The following is an 18,204-nucleotide window of genomic DNA, read 5'->3' as shown; positions in this document are numbered from 1 at the left end:
AAGCTTCTGCAGAAGTTGCCAGCTTGAAGTGTGTGTGTTGCAGTGTATGGTCTCTGAGTCCTTGTATTTGGCACTTTCGGTATCATCACATTGAGAAATTAAGTGCTTATGGGTTAATTGGAATCATTCTTGGTTTTGCAGCTGTGGCTTTACAGCTCCTTAAAGTTACATTGGAAAGTTACTTTTCCATTTATAAAATCAAATTATCTGTACGTCCGGGAATAGATTATGGTGTTACAATTATTCTGTTTAAAATGTTGCGTTAATATTCAGTAGTGGTCAAGAAGGAAATACAATGGTAGGATTTTCTGATTTTTAGGAAGGGAATGGAGAACTTGTATTCTTGAGAGGATACATTTGAGAATATCAGTATGGACTAATAATCCATGGTGCTCCTTTATTTTGAAGAGTCCAAATCTGATTGCCAGCCTCAGAAAGGATATAGCAGAGCTGCAGAAAGATTCAAAGAGTAGTAATATGGTCAAAAGCACAGTATGGCATTCATGGCAAGGAGGAATAGGACTCTTGAGTGTGGAAGAGTGAGAACCGAGGGAAAGACTGAGGAATGAAGTAGAGGCATGAGATGGTGAATAGCATCTGATTACTCCTGTCTCCTCTAACACAAGGACAAGTTTCTTAAGCTAACAACTGGCAAGTTTCGAGTAAGCAGAGAAAGTTTTTTCACACATGCATGTTTAAGTTCTGCAACTTTCTGTGACCTTATGTTGCTGAAGCTAAAAGCTTGCTTTGGGGTTAATGTGGGACTAGACAAATTGGTAGGGGAAAAATACATTGGAGTTGATAATTTAGGAAAAAAAAAATAGCCAGCCACTTTTGTCTGTTGCAGGAAGCTTCTGAGGTGCAAAGTTTTTGATAACTGGAAGAACATTCTGTTGAAGTGTCAGCATACACTTTGTATCTTTATGCTCTGACACTCATTTTTGACACTGTTCTGTTGATTTTCCCCCTCCAGTTAGGGACAGCTGTATCTGAAAAGAGTAAAACTTCATGCTACTGCTAGAGGCAGGATTCTGGCCTGGATGAATCCTTGGTTTGTCCTGGTGTGACTGTTCCTTCATACTTCAGTTTTGATGTTGTTTGTTGAAATGTGTTGAATACTGAAACTGCAAGAATGGTAACACTGTTCAGGGCAAGGTACCACAGCATCCATGAGATAGCTGTAGTGGAAGGATTAGCTACTTTTTGGCATCCTAATTTGGTGACCAGAAGGTAACAGAATCCCTTATTTTGATACCATTTAGTGATAATGGTTCTAGCTTAAGTCCTAAGCAAAGATATTTTTTATTTGTGCAGTATTCTTTCCAGGTACGACCGCATGTGAAGCTATGTCAGTCTTTGGAACTTGTACTGTTAAGACTCTGTAAAAGCTAACTTGTGTGTTCATGAATGTCTGCAGTTAGGCTGCAACTTCATGTCTGTTAAACCATGCTTTGGAAATGAGGAGAAATCCCACTTTATGCTCCCTGTTTGTTTCACTGGAGAAAACTGAACCTTTCTAAATACTGTGTCTGTCTGCAATTGTTGCTAGTGTATTAGGGAGGAAAATAGGTGGTGGCGGTGAGTGGTTTTATTGTTACTTTGAAGATGAAAGCTTCTGTATTCTAGAGAATATTAACTTTGTATGTTGACACTGACTGCACTTGCATTCCTAAAACTGAGCATCTCTGAGATGACTTGGTATGTGCACTTGTGTTGACAGCTTTGGCTGGAATGCTTTGGAGCTGTGCTGTGACCCTTAGCTTTGTATTGGTGACTTTTTGTTATTTGAGACTGACCAGTTCTGCCGTTCTGAGGAATTCTAGTAGTCTGTAAGTTATCATTTACAGCTTGTCCCCACAGCAATATGTGTGAATTAGTTACTTCTAAGGGTCATTAGTAGCCTTTTCAGTTATCCAGAACAATGCTTTTATGCTGCTTTGGTTTCTTTCACAGGCTTTTCAGTAATCTTATTGTCTTGTTCTTGATTAACTAGCATTTAAATTTAAATAAGATCATTTCTTAAAAATTGAATTTAAATAGCATATCCCTTCCTCTTCTGAAATCAAGTTTCATGTGAAGTTGATGTCTCTTAGTGTGCTTACTACTTGTTTTCTTACATTTCTGGCCAAAGAATCCTATTATCGTTACACCTTGCCAGGAATAAAGCTCTTCTACCATGTATCAAACTTTGAAGCAGAATGTTTAGCTATTACAGTGTTTTGGAGGAGTTGGTATGGTTCCCTCTGTCACGTTTTTGAGGTTTTTCTCCCATGAAAATACTCTTGCTTTTTTATCCAGTTAGTATGTGGTCAGGTAAAACTGCCATGCTTATCACAGTTTTGCTGCTGTCTGGGGAGTTCTAATGGATAATGAGATTGTCAGATAGTTTGTTGCTTCCCTCCTTTTTTGAGGGCAGTGGGTATGGTTGTCACTTGGTTGGCCAATCTGGAGAGAAGACTCCCTGGGACAACAGTCAGGAGATCCCTGTTGTAGAGAATTATCTCTCTAGTTTTTAATTTTGTAGTGTAAGTAGATGAGAATTTGTTCTCTGAAGCTCATAAAAATGAGATTGATAGACTACATCCACGGCTGGTAATTGTTGCAGGATGGTGAAGGTCTTGAACCCTTTTTGAGGATGAGCCTTCAAAGTATGATATGTTCACGTAAGAAACTCTGCTATTAGTAATTAGTTATTAAATTAATGCGTAGTTTGGTAGCAACTTGTTACTCTTAAAACTATATTTGTATATATTAAGAACTGTCAAGAAACCTTTTGAACCAATGTTGATGTAATATATTGAAATACCTTAGACATGTTGGAGTAGGTGAAACCTTTTTGTATCTGTGGCTGGAGCAAGTGGGAGGATTTGGTAGGAGCTTAGATCCTGGACAAAAGATGGGTGGATTCAGAACAAAGGAGTTACTGGAGCAGTTAAGGAGTGGCCTTATTAACTCAAGGTTATGTGCTAAATAGATGCAGATTGATTAACAGTTGTTAATTGCATATGCAGCTGATAAATTGCTGCAGTTGCGTTTAGCATACTTGCTTCATAAGGCATTAGGCATCCTAAACTATATTAACATCTTATGTAAAATGTATCTCACTTATTGATTAACTTGCCATAAAATTACTAACTTCAGAGGATTTAATGGAAATCCTATAGTGTGAGTTAAGTGTTAAATTTTTGTGATAATTTTGGAGGAGAGGTGGTTTTTTTTTTTTTTGGTCACTTTAGCCACAATGTGTTTGTGAAGGAGAGGCAAACATTGACATCTCACTTAGATCACTTCATAAGTTTACTGTTTTAATTTATCCAAAGATTAAGTTGCTCATATGTGAGATTGACTTTAACACTGGCATTGTGGTGCTGGGAAAGTCTGAGTATGATAACACCATTGCCTTCATTTAATTGCTGTACTGTCTGAGCATATGTAGAATTGCAGCTGACAGTTTTCAGTTTGCAGGCATGGAAGTATTGCATTTGTGTTTGTTCCATAGCTTTCATCAGTGCTAAAATATGTTTGTCAGGTATACTGAAATCTACATGCTGTTGTCTCTCATGCCCTGCTCCTTTCCCCGCCCCCTCCAATCTAAAACCGTGTAATCAAGATTTCATGTATGCTCAATAAGATTGACCTTGGGAAGAGACCGTAATTACATAATTGTCCTGTCTGGATAACTAACGATCAAACTAGGAGGTTGGCAGTCATCTAGAGCCTTGGCTGTGTTTCTCTAATCCTATTTCAGGCTATTTAGATTAAAAGTTTAGTGTACTGGGAACGTTCTGCTGAGTTAATGGATGAAACACATAGAAGCTTTGTAAAGTTGGTAGCTTGATAATCTAGTAGGCAAGGTCTGAGGATTTGCACCTATGGAATGAAATCATGAAGTGGTATAGGGCTTGGTTTACAAGAGTGCTTGAACATCATCTGCTTCTATCAATTTTAATTAATCTGGTATCTGAATCAAGTATTCAAATATCTGTGAAAACCAGTCCCTGTGTTTGGGTGGTTTTGTATTTTTTTTTTTTTTATATTTGCTGTGTCAGAGGAAGTTGAAGTGCTTATTGCTGTTGGGTAGGTAGCATGCTTAATTTTCTTCTGGGCGCTGGCACATGGACAAACCATTGTTTGCGGTTTCAGAGAGTCAAGCTTTCTTCTTCACTCAAAATTTTCATTGCCCCACTGTTTTATACATCATTTGTTGGTTGTAATTGTAGAAATGTGTTCTTTACCATTGCTACATGTAGGAGCATTGAAAATGGTAATCATTCCCACTTCAGACTTGCCTTTCAAAAATAAGGTGAAATGGGTCAGCATCTGGCTGCTGCCAGAAGTGCTGTGGAAGTTTGTGCAGGTAGTAAAAACTACGTTGTTTTACAAATAACTTTTTTGAGTTATATCCAGATGTGGTTACACTAGGTAAAGGTTAGGGGACCCCTGGTTTATAACTTGGTCCTTAGTTTCTTTTGTATCCTCCATTTCTCCTAAATGAGAAATCTTTCCATTAATTTAATCTAGTGTGCCCACCTTTTTCTCTTATTTTTCCCAGTTATAACTAAATTAACTGGTCAGCTTAATAATCATGGTTATGGTTCAGGAGTCAAGATACTGTCAATTGGCTGACTGTTGGGGGGACAACTCTTGATGTTTTGTGAATATCTTTGTGTGGGAGTGCCTTTTAAGAAGTCAAATTGGTTAGTGCTGTCAGAGGCTGTTGCCAAGTTACCTTCGGATGCAAGCAGAAATGCTGTGTAAACAGTTGCAATATCTGGGGTGGGGAGGTAGGTGTAATTACACCCTGTAAATGGAATTACGTATTTGGACACTATTTAAGACGGTGGTTGTCTTTTACTATGCGTTGGTCTAGAAAGTTGAACTGCAAGATTTCAAAATACACAGAATTATTCCCAGAGTGAGATTTCTTCCAGGTTGTCTGTGCAAATGCATCAGACCTAGAAGTTCTTTTGGAAGATTTCTCCTTTTTGTAGAACTGTATATGGAGCAGTGTGTCACTCCAAGTGCTACCTGTTCTTGGTGTGCTTTCAACATCAGTATGGTGACATTTACAACTTAGACCTTCAATTTTGTGTCAAGTTTCCCAGGATACTTTTTTCTTCTGTTTTTGTGATTGCTGAACTATGGTCAGTAGAAGCTTCATTTTATGTTGGACTAGCACGTAGAACTGCTGATTTCTGTATAAGCTCAAACTGTGGGTGAAACAAGAATTTGTGGCTTAGAAAGGCAAGACAGTATGCTTTAATGGTGATTGCTTCCTGCCTTGGTCACTTTTCAGTTACCAGCTGGTCGGTCTTAAGTGGACGCATAGCACAAATTACGTGTCTGATTTCAACTTCTCTTCCTTGAAGAATGTACTTTTGTAGCCAAGAGGAATATAATAGATAAACTTAATGATTTTAGGAATGCTGTGGAAACTGTTTTATTTAGAAAGGAAGGAACGGTCATTTAGTCACACTGTACTTTTCACCTGAGCTCTCAATGTGCCATCTACTCTTGTCAAAACAGAAAATGCTGATGAGTTGTACAGCTTTGTATTTTGTGGATTATTGCGTAGTAAAAATAGTTCCACGTTTTTAAACTAGACACTAAAAAAAACGTAAAACCTTTGAATTACGATTTCAATGCCATTGAGTCATTAAAGCAGGAGTTTGGCAAATGGCAAGCATGGTTTTGTTTGCATGGAAATAGCAGTAGACTCTGGTTTAACCTAAATACTAGTATAGCGTGTTATCAAATGCAGAGTTAAGTCAAAGGTTAATAGCTGTCTAATTGTTACTTGTCATATTATGGACTTGTTTGTTTTTACCTAAAAATTATAGTATTATCATAAAGGTACAGTGTTGCTGTACCTTTTTAGTATTTTCAGAGTCTAGAATGAACTAATTTTTTTTTCTCTTTGACAGTCAAGAATCCCTTCAGTGAAGAAGTACTACAAAAAGTAAAAGTAAGTAATCTCACTTTGTATTGAGATATTAATATATATTTATATTTTATATTTGGTCTGTCAAATGATTGTATAAAAACAATATAGATCTCTTCAGAAGGATGCAATTTCAGAGTATTTTACATGGGATTAATGCACTTCTTGCAACTATAATGTTTTAATCTTTTGTTTTTCATCTTGGGCAATATAGCTAGGATTACAAGATTTGTCTGTGGCATGCTGGTTGCTTTATATACTAGGAAAATGTTACATAACTTGTGTTGTAGTGCTACGAGGAAAAATTGTGGTGTTGTAAGTTTTGAGACTAAATTTATCAGTTTGTCTCTTACTGTTACCATTTGGCTTCTCAACATTGAAAGGACAGCTGGTAAGAGGTGATTGACTTGAGACTCCAGGATCTTATTTAGTGCCATAGAAGAGCAAGGGTCAGCCTCCAGAAAATGGATTTTAAAAAGTCTGTCTTTCTCACTTTGATTCTATTTTGTTACTCGTTCCTACATTCACTCTCTGAACTGGAACATTGGCATAACCATTTTTGAGATGTTACCATTAAACGTATCTGTATTATTCGTAGTCCTGCAGCATGTGGTCTGATGGTTCTCTCTTCTGGCTTTCAGTCTTTCTGCCTGGAGTGTAAACAATAGTGTTCTGCTTTTGCTAGGCCTATATAAGAAGTATTGCAAGATAAAGGGGGTGTGAGGGGAGTGTTGTGTGTTTTGTTTTGTGTAGTGGTTTTGTTTGGGTTGTTTTTTGGTGTAGCCTTGGCTGGTTTCTTGGGTAGGAAACGTTTCTGAATCTTTTGAACAAATTGAATTTTGTGGGGTAAATTCTGCGGATTCTTTCAGAATGACTTTAGTGTGCGGAGAGAATGCATCTTGTGCACTGGACTTGACAGCTTGAGAACCTGTTTTTGTGTGTTTTGTATGTAAGTTTGTATGTTCTGTTTCTTATGTACTGTTCCATAGGAATCCTGCTCCCATGCTTGGTTGATCAGTAGCTACGAAGGTTATACTATTCAGTTCCTTCCTGTGGTCCAACCACTGATTTACAAAAAAAAGTTTGGTCACAAAACTGTTTCACGTGTCTGTCTCTGTGTAGCTGTTAGTGAAGTCATGGGTGTACCTACTGGCAAATAAACGGACCTTGGAGTACTGCTGGTGGTGTGTGCATGTGGTAGAGGACTGATTTTCCAGCCAGGAAATGAGTTAAGGTTGGTTAGTTTCCTGGGGAATACAGACTACATCAATTTAATCTCGGTGATGGTTTTATAGGACCCGGAGAAGGAGAGGTGATGCTGGTAACTGTTGATAGCGTCTATAGGAATTAAGCTGTCAAATGTTTGACCGATGAAAGAAGTACTCTGCTTTTTGAAAAAAATTGGAGCATTCAGATTTTAAAATAGTGTCAGACAGTGCTGGTGCATCAGGGAATTAAGATATATTTAGTGTTTTTCAATATGAGTATAATCAGTAGATGCACAAACTGGAAAATTACTTTCCTTGCGTATTTTCTGAATAAAGGCTCTAGCCTTACCTCAGCCATTTGACTCTGCCCTAGGAGTCAGAGCCGACTTCAGAAAAAACCCAACACTTTAGAATGGCCTTTAGTACTCAGTTTATGTAATTCATGTTCCTTGTTTTTGTATTTTGAATAATTTCTTCTAATATAAGATGTTTCTGGATATATTTCAATGAAATTGCTTAAGGAAGTTTCAACAAGATTGTATAGTCCATGGTTTTCTGGGGGTGTGTTTGGTTTTTTTCTTGTTTTGTTTTTTAATTAAGTTACTGTAGTTTGAAGTTAGACAGCAAAAAAAAAATCTTACTTTGTTACGGATTTTATGCTGCAATATGACCAGATGGTACTTTAGTGTGACTTGTATGAAATGTTACTGCACCTTTATTAAGAAATAAACTTTTATTTTTGCATAGTAGCTATTAAAAAAACCCACAAAAACAAAACTGAAAAAAACAAACCCAACCGAACTTTTGTGTCATTGTGCTGTTATCTCTATACTATTAAAATAACTTTTTGAGCTGTCAGTTTTACCTGGCAGATCCATCGGAGTCCAGGCTGCAATCTAGTTTAGTTTCAGTCCAGATCTGAAAAATCAATATTGTGACTACTTTGATTCAAAATCTATTGTTTGTGTCATTGTTGTGTGAAACGCTCCAGCTTTCCACCTGTGTGTGTAAACCCATTTTTTTTCCCCCTCATGTTATGTAAAGATTTTTGGGGTAAATAGAAGAAAATACATTTCTACTAATGTTTGTTTTAACCTTAATGTGTTTTTCTACTTCTAGGAAGATGAAATAAGTCTCATGATGAACAGCTTATATGCACTTCATGATAAATTGGCACAAGTAGCAGGTAACACTTTAAAAATATTGTGACTAAGAGTGTTATGGCAACAGCTACAAAGAAGTCTATGCTTAGATAGTGATTTGTGACAACTGGTATATGCTGGGGCCCTGACAGCCATTTAGAGTTCCATTTTGGGAAACTACACATCCCATTTCTAGTTCACTTACACTGCCTTTTTCACCACTGTAGCACCTTTTGTTGCAATGTTTTTTAGTTAGTGGGATAGGCTGTTGATTATTGTGGTCCTCTATGGTTTTTAGATCTAATGTCTTAATGCTTTATTAATTTGATTTCATGAAAAAAGTTTATATATGCTATATGTGGAGAGGAATGTATTTCTTTTAAAGGTACTTATGGTGGAAAAATGTCTGAAAAACAAAGTATTTTGCAACAATCAGAAAATGGTTACTAATACAACAAACTGTGGTGGTTGAACAAGATTGCCTTGTTAGACAAAGTAGTCCAACTTAATCATACTAATTATATAATAATGAAAATGCTGTATATGATAATGTGTCAGAGGTGGTGTTTAGGATTAGTGTTAATTATTGAATATTCAGCGTAAAAAATACAGTGCTTTTGCCTAGAGTCATAATTAACACAGCTTTAAACTGCATAGATATTTCCACATCAGAATCAGGAAATGGTAAAGTTAAGAGTAACTTTGGCATCTGGTGAGTGTGAGTTACAACAGAATCTGTTTCATGACTATTAAGCCATTTATTTACCATCCTTGCTTATTTAATCCATAATGTGTTTAGGAGGCAGTGGTTCAGGGTTTTTTGGTTTTTTAAGCCTTATTGTTTTTTGTGCCAACTATTTGTTTTGCCACAGCAAGTTTCACCAAGAAGGCTTTTCCGCTATTATCAGGTGCTGCAGACATTTCTCAAACATAAAAAACAGTGGAAACAACTCTGTGTTAGAGATGAGGCTGACAGTTTTGTGTGTCAGGGCTATACAGGAAATCTGTAAGAAATTTGAACAGATCTGTAATACCTTTTAAGTTGCAAGAGTAATCTTCCTGCAGAAGCTTTTTGTTTCCAGAGCGTTTACAGTATCTACAGTGAATAAAATAGATGTTTGGAGAAAACCCACAGATTTCTTCTTGTTTGTTATTCTTTAACCCAAAATAGTGAAAGAATGATGTTTTAACCTGAGTGCATGCAAAATTATAGTTGCTTTAGTCTTCATTTTATTTCTTTCTGACTGTGAATGCCTTAGTGTCGATCTTTCACAGGTCAATTATCTTGATAAATTTGTATCTGTTTCAAGCTGTTTCGTACTTAATAGTATGAAAGTAGATAATTCTTTGTTATAAATCATTGGAGCCAAAAGATTTTTTTTTCTATGTCGGGTGGCCAACCTGTGGTGTCTAGGAATGTCTTAGGAGACCCACAGCTGTGTGTGGTAGAGTACTGACTTGTGTGAAGTGGAAGTGATAGGTTAGGCTACTTCTCTCCCTCTTGAAAAGCAAGTGTAGCAGTTTTCTGTTCCCTCACTGTGTCACCTGGCCCTCCAGTGGCCATACAGTAAACAATGTACTTGCCTGGATAAAAAGATTTGGCACTTCATTTCTACATCTGTGAAAGAAAGGGAGTTTTCTTAATTAGCTGAGGCTTACCTGTGTGCACATACAGTATAAAAATGTTTACCTTTCTGCCTTATGAGAGGAATTTGTATGCTTAAGGATGACTGCTTTCTTCCCCAGGTCTTAAAGGTGCACTAGTCTCTTAGGCTATTCCTGGCCAGGACAATCTTCAGTACTTACTTTCAAAAAGTATAGCTATACTTTCTGGTTAGATGGTCCCCCAAACTGAAGCTGTATTGTGAGACTACCTGATTGCTCAACAGAGTAGCTTTCATACAGTCTGAAAAATGACCTAATTCATCTGTACTTAGACAGAAGTTTCCTTCAATGCCAAGTTTCTTAAGGTATGAGAGGAAGAAGTCTGCTGTCCATTTTTGAATACCATATTGATGTAGACCTGGCACAATATTTGGAAGCTGTTTAAAAGTCATAGAACAGGGAAAGCTGCTAGAGCGGTGCAGGGTTTAAAAGTGTTGATCTTGTACACGGTGAACCACTTCAAAAGAGGGAGAAGTAAAGGAATACAGCTTTACCAAAAGTGGTGCTTTTCAGGTCTCTCTGTCACATACTTGGAAAAGTTCCTCTCATTTCATACTTGGCCATGAATCATTTATTCATGTTATAACTATTAATATTAAAAAGGCAGGCTAGAAACTTGCAGTAGTCTGTTCTGTTAAGCTTTAGTCAACATCTTGACTACCATGAAGATGGTCACTTCAGAATTTGGTTTCTAGCTCTTCTTGTATTTTTACTGAGCTGTTTTTTTGCCTTGTCAACTTCAGTTGGAGAGCAAGTGATGGAGCTTTTGTTTTAGAAGGTAAAACACTGACAGTTGTTTGAAGGAAGAAAAAAGTCAGATAACAGCTTGTTAATTTTATTTGACTTAATATACTGTGTTCCAGCTGTAGATGCATATTCGATACTGTGGTGCTCCGATATGATGTAAAATGATATAATTACCCTATGTAAAAATAGATTGCCTTTAATGCATCACTGTTCTCGGAATTACTAGTCTGCCAGTGGTGAGTAATGCCTACCTTGCAAGAAATTAGAGGGAGAAGCAGTATCTACTCGTGCAGTTCTGAGTTGAACTTTGTGTTCCTAATGCTTCAGCCTTTCTTCAAAGCAGCACCTTTTCGTAGACAGTATATATGTCAGTTCCTAACACTTCCTCCCAAACCAAAATATGTGCTTTATTTAAATTAGACTTCCTTTAGGCATAGGTTAATTACTGGATGTCTTGGTCTTTCATGGAGAGACTTCAGTAGATCATATCCATTTTCAGTCAGGCTTGCAAAATGAATAAACATAACCACTGTATTCACAAGAAGCAGCCAGCTACTCATGGATATGTCCCTGCTTTCCTGTACATAAAGAATTTTTATTTAGTTAGACTTTTGTTTTGCTTGCCATTCCTCACAGAGTGATGATCTATCAGATTTAGATGGTTTCCTTCTGAGCTAATGGACAGCACAAGTCCTTCAGATGCAGGAGTGGATTAGACTTCATATGTAATAAGGCTTACTGATAAATCCATGTCTGGATGAAAATCTGGCAAAACACTAGATATTACTTAATATTAATTTCAAGTGTCAGCTACTGTATCTGATTGGTGTCACAGGCTGTCCGTTCTGTCACTCTCCTTAGTCTTTAGTTCTTAAGGTAATTGATAGTGTGCTGTTTCCAACCAGTGACTTAAAGACTATTTAGCAAGTTCTGGTTTTCCACAGTGTTATTAAACTTGAACTTGCCTTTGGGAGACTAGGCATCCTTACTTACACTCACAACACTTGTTCTGCTCCTGCTTTTCTTCACCTACCCACTTTAGTGTCCTTCTGCAAGTAACCTGTAAGCATGAGACCTGCTAAACAAATGCTTTGTAGACTACTTGCTTTTTGTATTGGTTGGCTGTATTGCATCAAGCTATAACCTAAAGATCTGTGCTAAATCCATGTGTTTCTTAAAGTATTAGATTTGCACTGGGTTTTGGTTCTGGTACTTTTAAGACAATTATTTACATTGTAAAGCAAATATTTTAAAATTTGAATATTTCTGTTAGCTGTGTATGCTGCAGCTCATAAATTAAGCTAAATGTCAAAATGCAAGTCAGTTTCAAATATTCTAGCCTGCATGAAAAAGCAGCTGTGAGAAGACTTACGTGTTTCTTTAGAACTGAGGCTTTAGTTGCTTTTTGTTAGTATTTCTAAGAGAAGAACTCAACTTCTTATGTGGCTTGCCCAAGTACACTAACATAAGCTAAAAGGTAATTTTGTGGCCCTTGCTGGGATGTGTTACTTCTCTCCTCCCTACAAAGGCAAGTAGAACCGTTCTCTGATTGCACTTGAAATTGAAGTGCCCAAGAAAAGTTTGAGCACAAAGATCCATGCTTTGTGTAAGCTTGCAGTAGACACTTTAACGGAGGGGCAGTTTTTACAAAGAGCTCAGACTTACCTTGCAGGAGACCTGTGTAAAGTTTTTTTGCCTCTGCTTCAGTTTTATTCCTGGGTATAGGGCCTCAGATGGAACAGTTGGGAAACATTTTGGCTCAGACTATGGAAAGTGGGTTTCCAAGCCAAGTGGTTAATGATTGCACCAAAGTTATTCAAAGTAAGCCTTCATTTGCAGAACTATTAGCTAAAGCGGTGACTGAAATGGCATATAGGAATATCCTGCTGTTTGTAGTGAAATAGAAGGTTGTCTGACTTGTGAATTGCCTAACTTTCTGCAGGCTTTCAAATTCATGAGTTTCTCAGAATAAAGCTGTTAAATAGTTCTCAGCAATAGATGGGTTGGAATGAGAAACTGCATCTCCAACTGCTTTTTGTACGGGACTGAAACTCTAACTCTGATTAGCTTTCTTGTTTCAAGAGTGGGAGGCAAGATGAAAGTGATTTTTCTCTCTCCCCCTGCCCCCCCCCCTTGCATGAGGGTAATTTGAACTGATGGGCCTCAGACATTGTCAGAGCCTAGGCAGCAAAGGCATTTTTAACTGTTAAACTTGTTCAGAGCGAATATAGTCTGAAAAAAAAAAATTCAGAAGCAGGACTGCGAGGAAGCTGTCTGCTGGTTTTTGAGGATGAGACCAGAAGCTGTGAAGTCAGTGTGTTGGCTGCATACTGCATAAACGTAATTCCTGGAAGAAGGCAAATAAGATTGAATTTAAAACTACTAAAGTAATCTGGTAGTCCCCCATCTAAGGGAGCTTTTTTCTTTTTGTAATGTAAGAGGTAATACTGTATTCTCCTAAGACTGAAAATCTAAAATGAATCTTGAAACTTGTTTTTAAGAATTCATTTTTCACATTCTGGTCTCCTGCTTGTGTATTTTGTTTTCTTCTCTGTGTATTAAGCTCACCTTTTCTATTCTCTTATTTCATAAACGGGCTTCCTGGTTATCTAGATGATTACAAAACCAACCAACCAAAAGCTCCTAAGCAGAAGGGTCTCATCCTCCTGCTCTCACAAGCTGTTTTGTTCAGTTAAATTGAGTGACATGCTTTTTCTGTGTTGGAAGGACCCCAGGAAGACTTCAGGTCTTACTGAGCAACAAAAAAAAGCTTAAGTGGATGAATACCTATCAGACTTGCTCATGTCGTACCACCTGATTGAGATTGTACATAAGGCTTCTACAGAGATACATTTTGGTGTTGTGTGTATTCTGTCAGTTCTACGTGTAAACCAATGTTTATACTGGAGACTATATGAGTATGATACGTAGTTATCCCAAGTCTGCTAATCTTGAAACTTGAAATTGCCAATAATTACACATGTAAATTTACAGGTTGTAGAGCTTATGCTGCACAGAAAGAATGTCTGCCTAAATTATGTACAGGAATAGCCCATAACTCCAATTCTAGAGTTGACTTCTAAATTCAGAGTGTGTTTTTTTTTTGGCAAACGTGGTGTTAATTTTCACCAGGGATCTCTGTAGTTTTGTTACTCAGGCACTTTGAAAGTCTAAGACATCGCATGTTAATTATCAAGTGAAACAACTTTTAAAGTAGTGTCTTTTCTGCTCAGTGCTTGTTTGAAAATATGCGCATGCACACAGGCTTAGTTCCAGCAGTGCTTCTAGGCCAGATACCATATGAGCACTCTTAAAAACAGTGTTGCTATTTCTCTGTAACCCAACAGTAAGAGAAGAGCATCGCTGTTACACTGATGTAATTGCAAGGCCAGATGCTCTTAAATCTGTTGAAGTGTATTGAACAAAACTTTGCTTTAGCAGTCTGAGAAGGACTTCTGCTTCACAGAAACACTTATTTCTTTGGAAATCCCTTCTGTGAATGAGACTTGAAGATTCTTCTCTGTAGCTTGCTAGTGTTTCCTGATTTTTGCTCAGATTGCCTCGAATGTTCCCATTTGTGTAGGTAGTTAATACTTGAAGTTGCTCCGTGTAGAGGGTATTTCAGTGTGGAGTAATTCCAACTTTAAATACTTTGCAAGAGAATAAGCAAAGGCGTATATTTTATATATGCATGAGTATCTTACTTTCCTAGCGTTGCTATGGCTTTGGGAATATTACAGCTTGGCATAGATTCAGGGAGGTAATGCAGGCATAACCCTGAGGCAGAGAGAGACTGAATCTGTTGTTTCCTTTTTTTTTTTTTTGTTTTGGCACAGTAGAATCATAGTTATAGATGCTAAGATTTTTTTTTTTTAAAGAAAGATCAGGAAAAAAGTGATTTGCCACTCCTGACAGATCTTCAGAAATGATGGCCTAGTGATAGATAAAACTGGCGTTAGACCTTTTCCTTTTCTGCGTGACTATGTTGGTATGACTGTTAATGCATATTTTTTGCATGAATCTGGTATCTTCAGTTTAGCAGAGAAAATCAGGAAGATGATGGCTGTCAGGACTCACTGTGTGTGCAGTGCCTTATTTCCTGGACAACCTCTGCATAGTTTTTGAAAGAATTAGGAGGATGATGAAATCGCCACTTTTGGGCCATGTTAGGATGTTGTGCATGTTCAGGAAGGGGATTGGTGATAACTTGTGATAACTTGTACCAATCTAAAATGTAGTAACTTCATAGTGCCTGAAATACTGTTACAGATATGTTGCAACTGGAACTAACTTGGTCTATATAAAAGATAATACATGTTTCAGTGTAAATGGAAATTACTTGGAAGAAGTTGGGTCAGGGTACAGCAACTGTTTTATAATGTCCCTCATAGTTCTTGATACTACCTTTTGTTCTACTTTGAGTTTAAACACCAAAATATACTTTGAGCAGTACGCAAAGTTGTATTGATGTGATTTGTACGTATTATTAGCTGTGACGATCTTAATTTTTGAAAACTTTTTTGAAGGAGAAATTTGTCCAGAGATTTTTCTGTATTTTTAGTGGAACTTGTGAGAATTATTGAACTACTGCTACTTGTGTAGAGTGTGTTAACTGTAAGCTTGTGTTTAGGTGATTTTTATTTTATATAAAGCAGTAATAAGTAGATCAAAATAAACAAAAGTTTAATTTTACCAGGGGAACATGAATGTGGCAGCTCTATTCAAAGAAATCTTACCGTCCAGGAGGCAGCTGCATATTTAAAAGTAAGCAAATGAGGTATTTTTCGTTGGTTGTATATAAGATTTGTGTAAGTTACAATATATAAGGCCTGGTTTCATGTCTAGCATATTGATTACAATTCAGCTTAGTATTGAATGTTATTTGGAAATGTTTGGAATTGATGTCTTTAACACATGCTAGTTACAATTTTTATTTGGGGATGTAACAAGGTTTTGGGGAAGAGGGAAGGTGAAAAACTGGATTAATTGCAATGAAAGTGTGGATAGCATGCGGGTTTTTTCTCTTTAAACACAACACTAGGGCATAATTTGATGGCGATAGTTGACCAACATGAAAATCATAAATTTATGAAATTAAAATCTCTAGAAGCTTCTCTGGAAATAAGTATACTATGCTTTGAGACTTGGTAGAAAAAGATACTGTCTTCCTTTCTTTGGGAGGAGAGGTTGATGTGTGGATCCATGCAGTGGGCCTGACAGGCAGCAGCTGTATGGAAACACCATTCATTGGTGCTTTAAATAGAAATGGTCAGAAAAGGCCTTTTTGTTAATTTGATAGGTGTGCAGTATTATGAAATCCCACTCTCTGCTGTCATTCCCCTGCCTCACTCCCCAAATAAAAGATGACTGTTGCCTTGACAGCTGTAGGGTTTATTTTAGCCCACGTTGGTGTACCCTTCAGTGGAAAATACTTGAAGCTTCTAAAAGGCTGAGAGTATAAGATTTCTTTGATTGGATGGGGAAGAGTTATGTTGATGTGATTTGTAATATACAAGTGTATACAAATTTTACATTTTTGCCAATGTTTAGACAGTAGACGAAATGGGGCAATGTTAAGAGCATCCTGAAGAAGCAGCTAATGCTCGTTTATGTTTTGGCAATAATATTTGAGATCTGTTAAAACCAGTGCATTGTGGGAATACGTTGGAAAAAATTAAGTTGATGCCAGATAACTGATGGTCTTACCTATATTGTGCTGAAAGAATAACAGTTGTTATTGTAACAATTGTTTTAGCTCCGATGAACTCAAATTTCATATGAAAATTTGTCGCTTTGTACAAAGTCTCATTTAACCCTACAGTTCCTCATTTTGGGAGTGTAAATTTAACTCCTTTCCAGAATTTCAGTGTTCTGTGATAAAACTTTAGTATTTTACTTTCAAAGTGAAAATAAAACAATTACAGTTTTTTTTCTTAAGTGCTTATCCTTTAATTCTAGGCTAGTTACATTATGTGAGGTTCAAAGGCAAGATAGAGACAAATCTTTTTTGGAGAGTATAATTTCAAATACAGTAGTAACTTCAATTCTTGCTTTTCTTTTTCTGCAAAAGAACATGCAAGGCTGAACTACAGAGACAGCCTTAGCTCAGATAGCAGTGAATGTTCTCGTATGATACTTGATCCCAAATAATTAAAAAAATCAATTTCTATATAGTAATATCAGTTCTTGAACTACAAACACTGGACTATTTATCAGTTAAAATGGATTTTTCTCAAACTTTAAAAAAAAATAGCCTGAACTGCTTTTATAGGACCTGTTTTCAGCTGGGTTTATGTCTAGTTTGAGGTTTGCTCTGAAAGTAGATTTTCAATGAGCACCACCTAGTGGCTAAATATTTTTTTCTTGCTGTAGGTTAGAATTTTTAATAGAACAGTGAATGTGGCTTGACTTTTCAAACAGTCTTTAATTTGACCAGTGGCAGCAAGTCTGATAGCTGCTCATAGCGTGTATAGATTCACTTCATGTAGTGAATGCTTAACGCAAAATCTGAAGAATCAAGAACAGAACCACGTGGTTTTAGCTACTAGTCTGTGCAGTATCTGAATTTTATTTTGGCATGATAACTTTCTGGTCATTTATGAAATTACTCATTAATATTTACCTTTTGATAGAATTTAGATCCAGAATACGAAAGTGTACTTAACACAGCATTACAATGGATCTTGAAGAGTGGGGAAGATGTTGGCATAAAGTAAGTGGTCTTTTATTTCTTAATTTATTTTCTTCTAACAGAATGTATCCTTTTTCATAAATACTGTATATTTTTGAATAGGTGTCTCAGCAATGACCCTAATGAGATGGATGTCATTAATGTGACAGATGTGAAGTATCTGGAATCCACTAGTCCAAAGATGTCTTTCAGGTGTCGTTTTCGCCGTGCATTTGTTAACGTAACTCACAGATTATCACTATTGCTTTTGGGTAAGTTAATAAAAAAAATCAAACTTTTTTGTTAGAACTTGTATTTATTTAAGTGAACATGGAAAAGTCAACAGCATACAACTGTAGTGTAGTTTGGGTTGGAAGGGACCTTTAAAGGTCACCTGGTCCAACCCCCTTGCAGTGAGCAGGGACGTCTTTAGCCAGATCTGGTTGCCCAGAGCCCCATCCAATCTGGCCTTGAATGTTTCCAGGGATGAGGCATCTACCACCTCTCTTGGCAAGCTGTTCTTTCACCACCCTCATTGTAAAAAACTTCTTCCTTGTATCTAGCCTAAATTTGCCCTCTTTTAGTTTAAAACCATTACTCCTTGTCCTATTGCAGCAGGCCTTGCTAAAAAGATTGCCTCCATCTTTCTTACAGGTCCCCTTTAAGTATTGAAAGGCTGCTATAAGGTCTCCCTGGAGCCTTCTCCAGGCTGAACAACCCCAACTCTCCCAACCTGTCCTCATAGGGGAGGCGATCCATCCCTCTGATCATTTTTGCAGCCCTTCTGTGGACCTGCTCCAACAGGTCCATGCCTGTCTTGTGCTGAGAGCC

The 18,204-nt window shown here is 37.1% G+C and overlaps 1 protein-coding gene across 1 annotated transcript in view; it reads left to right on the top strand.

The window, feature by feature from the left end:
- Nucleotides 1-18,204, top strand: part of LEMD3 (LEM domain containing 3) — a 49,614-nt gene that overhangs the window by 13,446 nt on the left and 17,964 nt on the right. Inside the window, exons 2-6 of the mRNA XM_086472153.1 lie at nucleotides 5,925-5,965; nucleotides 8,269-8,335; nucleotides 15,400-15,467; nucleotides 17,336-17,415; nucleotides 17,497-17,645. Coding sequence (XP_086328279.1) covers nucleotides 5,925-5,965; nucleotides 8,269-8,335; nucleotides 15,400-15,467; nucleotides 17,336-17,415; nucleotides 17,497-17,645 — 405 coding nt within the window. The remainder of the gene's footprint in view (nucleotides 1-5,924; nucleotides 5,966-8,268; nucleotides 8,336-15,399; nucleotides 15,468-17,335; nucleotides 17,416-17,496; nucleotides 17,646-18,204) is intronic.

This window comes from Leptosomus discolor, chromosome 1, assembly GCF_034619465.1.
Source record: "Leptosomus discolor isolate bLepDis1 chromosome 1, bLepDis1.hap2, whole genome shotgun sequence".
In the NCBI taxonomy this organism is placed as follows: Eukaryota; Metazoa; Chordata; class Aves; order Leptosomiformes; family Leptosomidae; genus Leptosomus; species Leptosomus discolor.
Note: the sequence above shows the minus strand (reverse complement) of the source record. Positions and strands in the feature narration are given on the sequence as shown.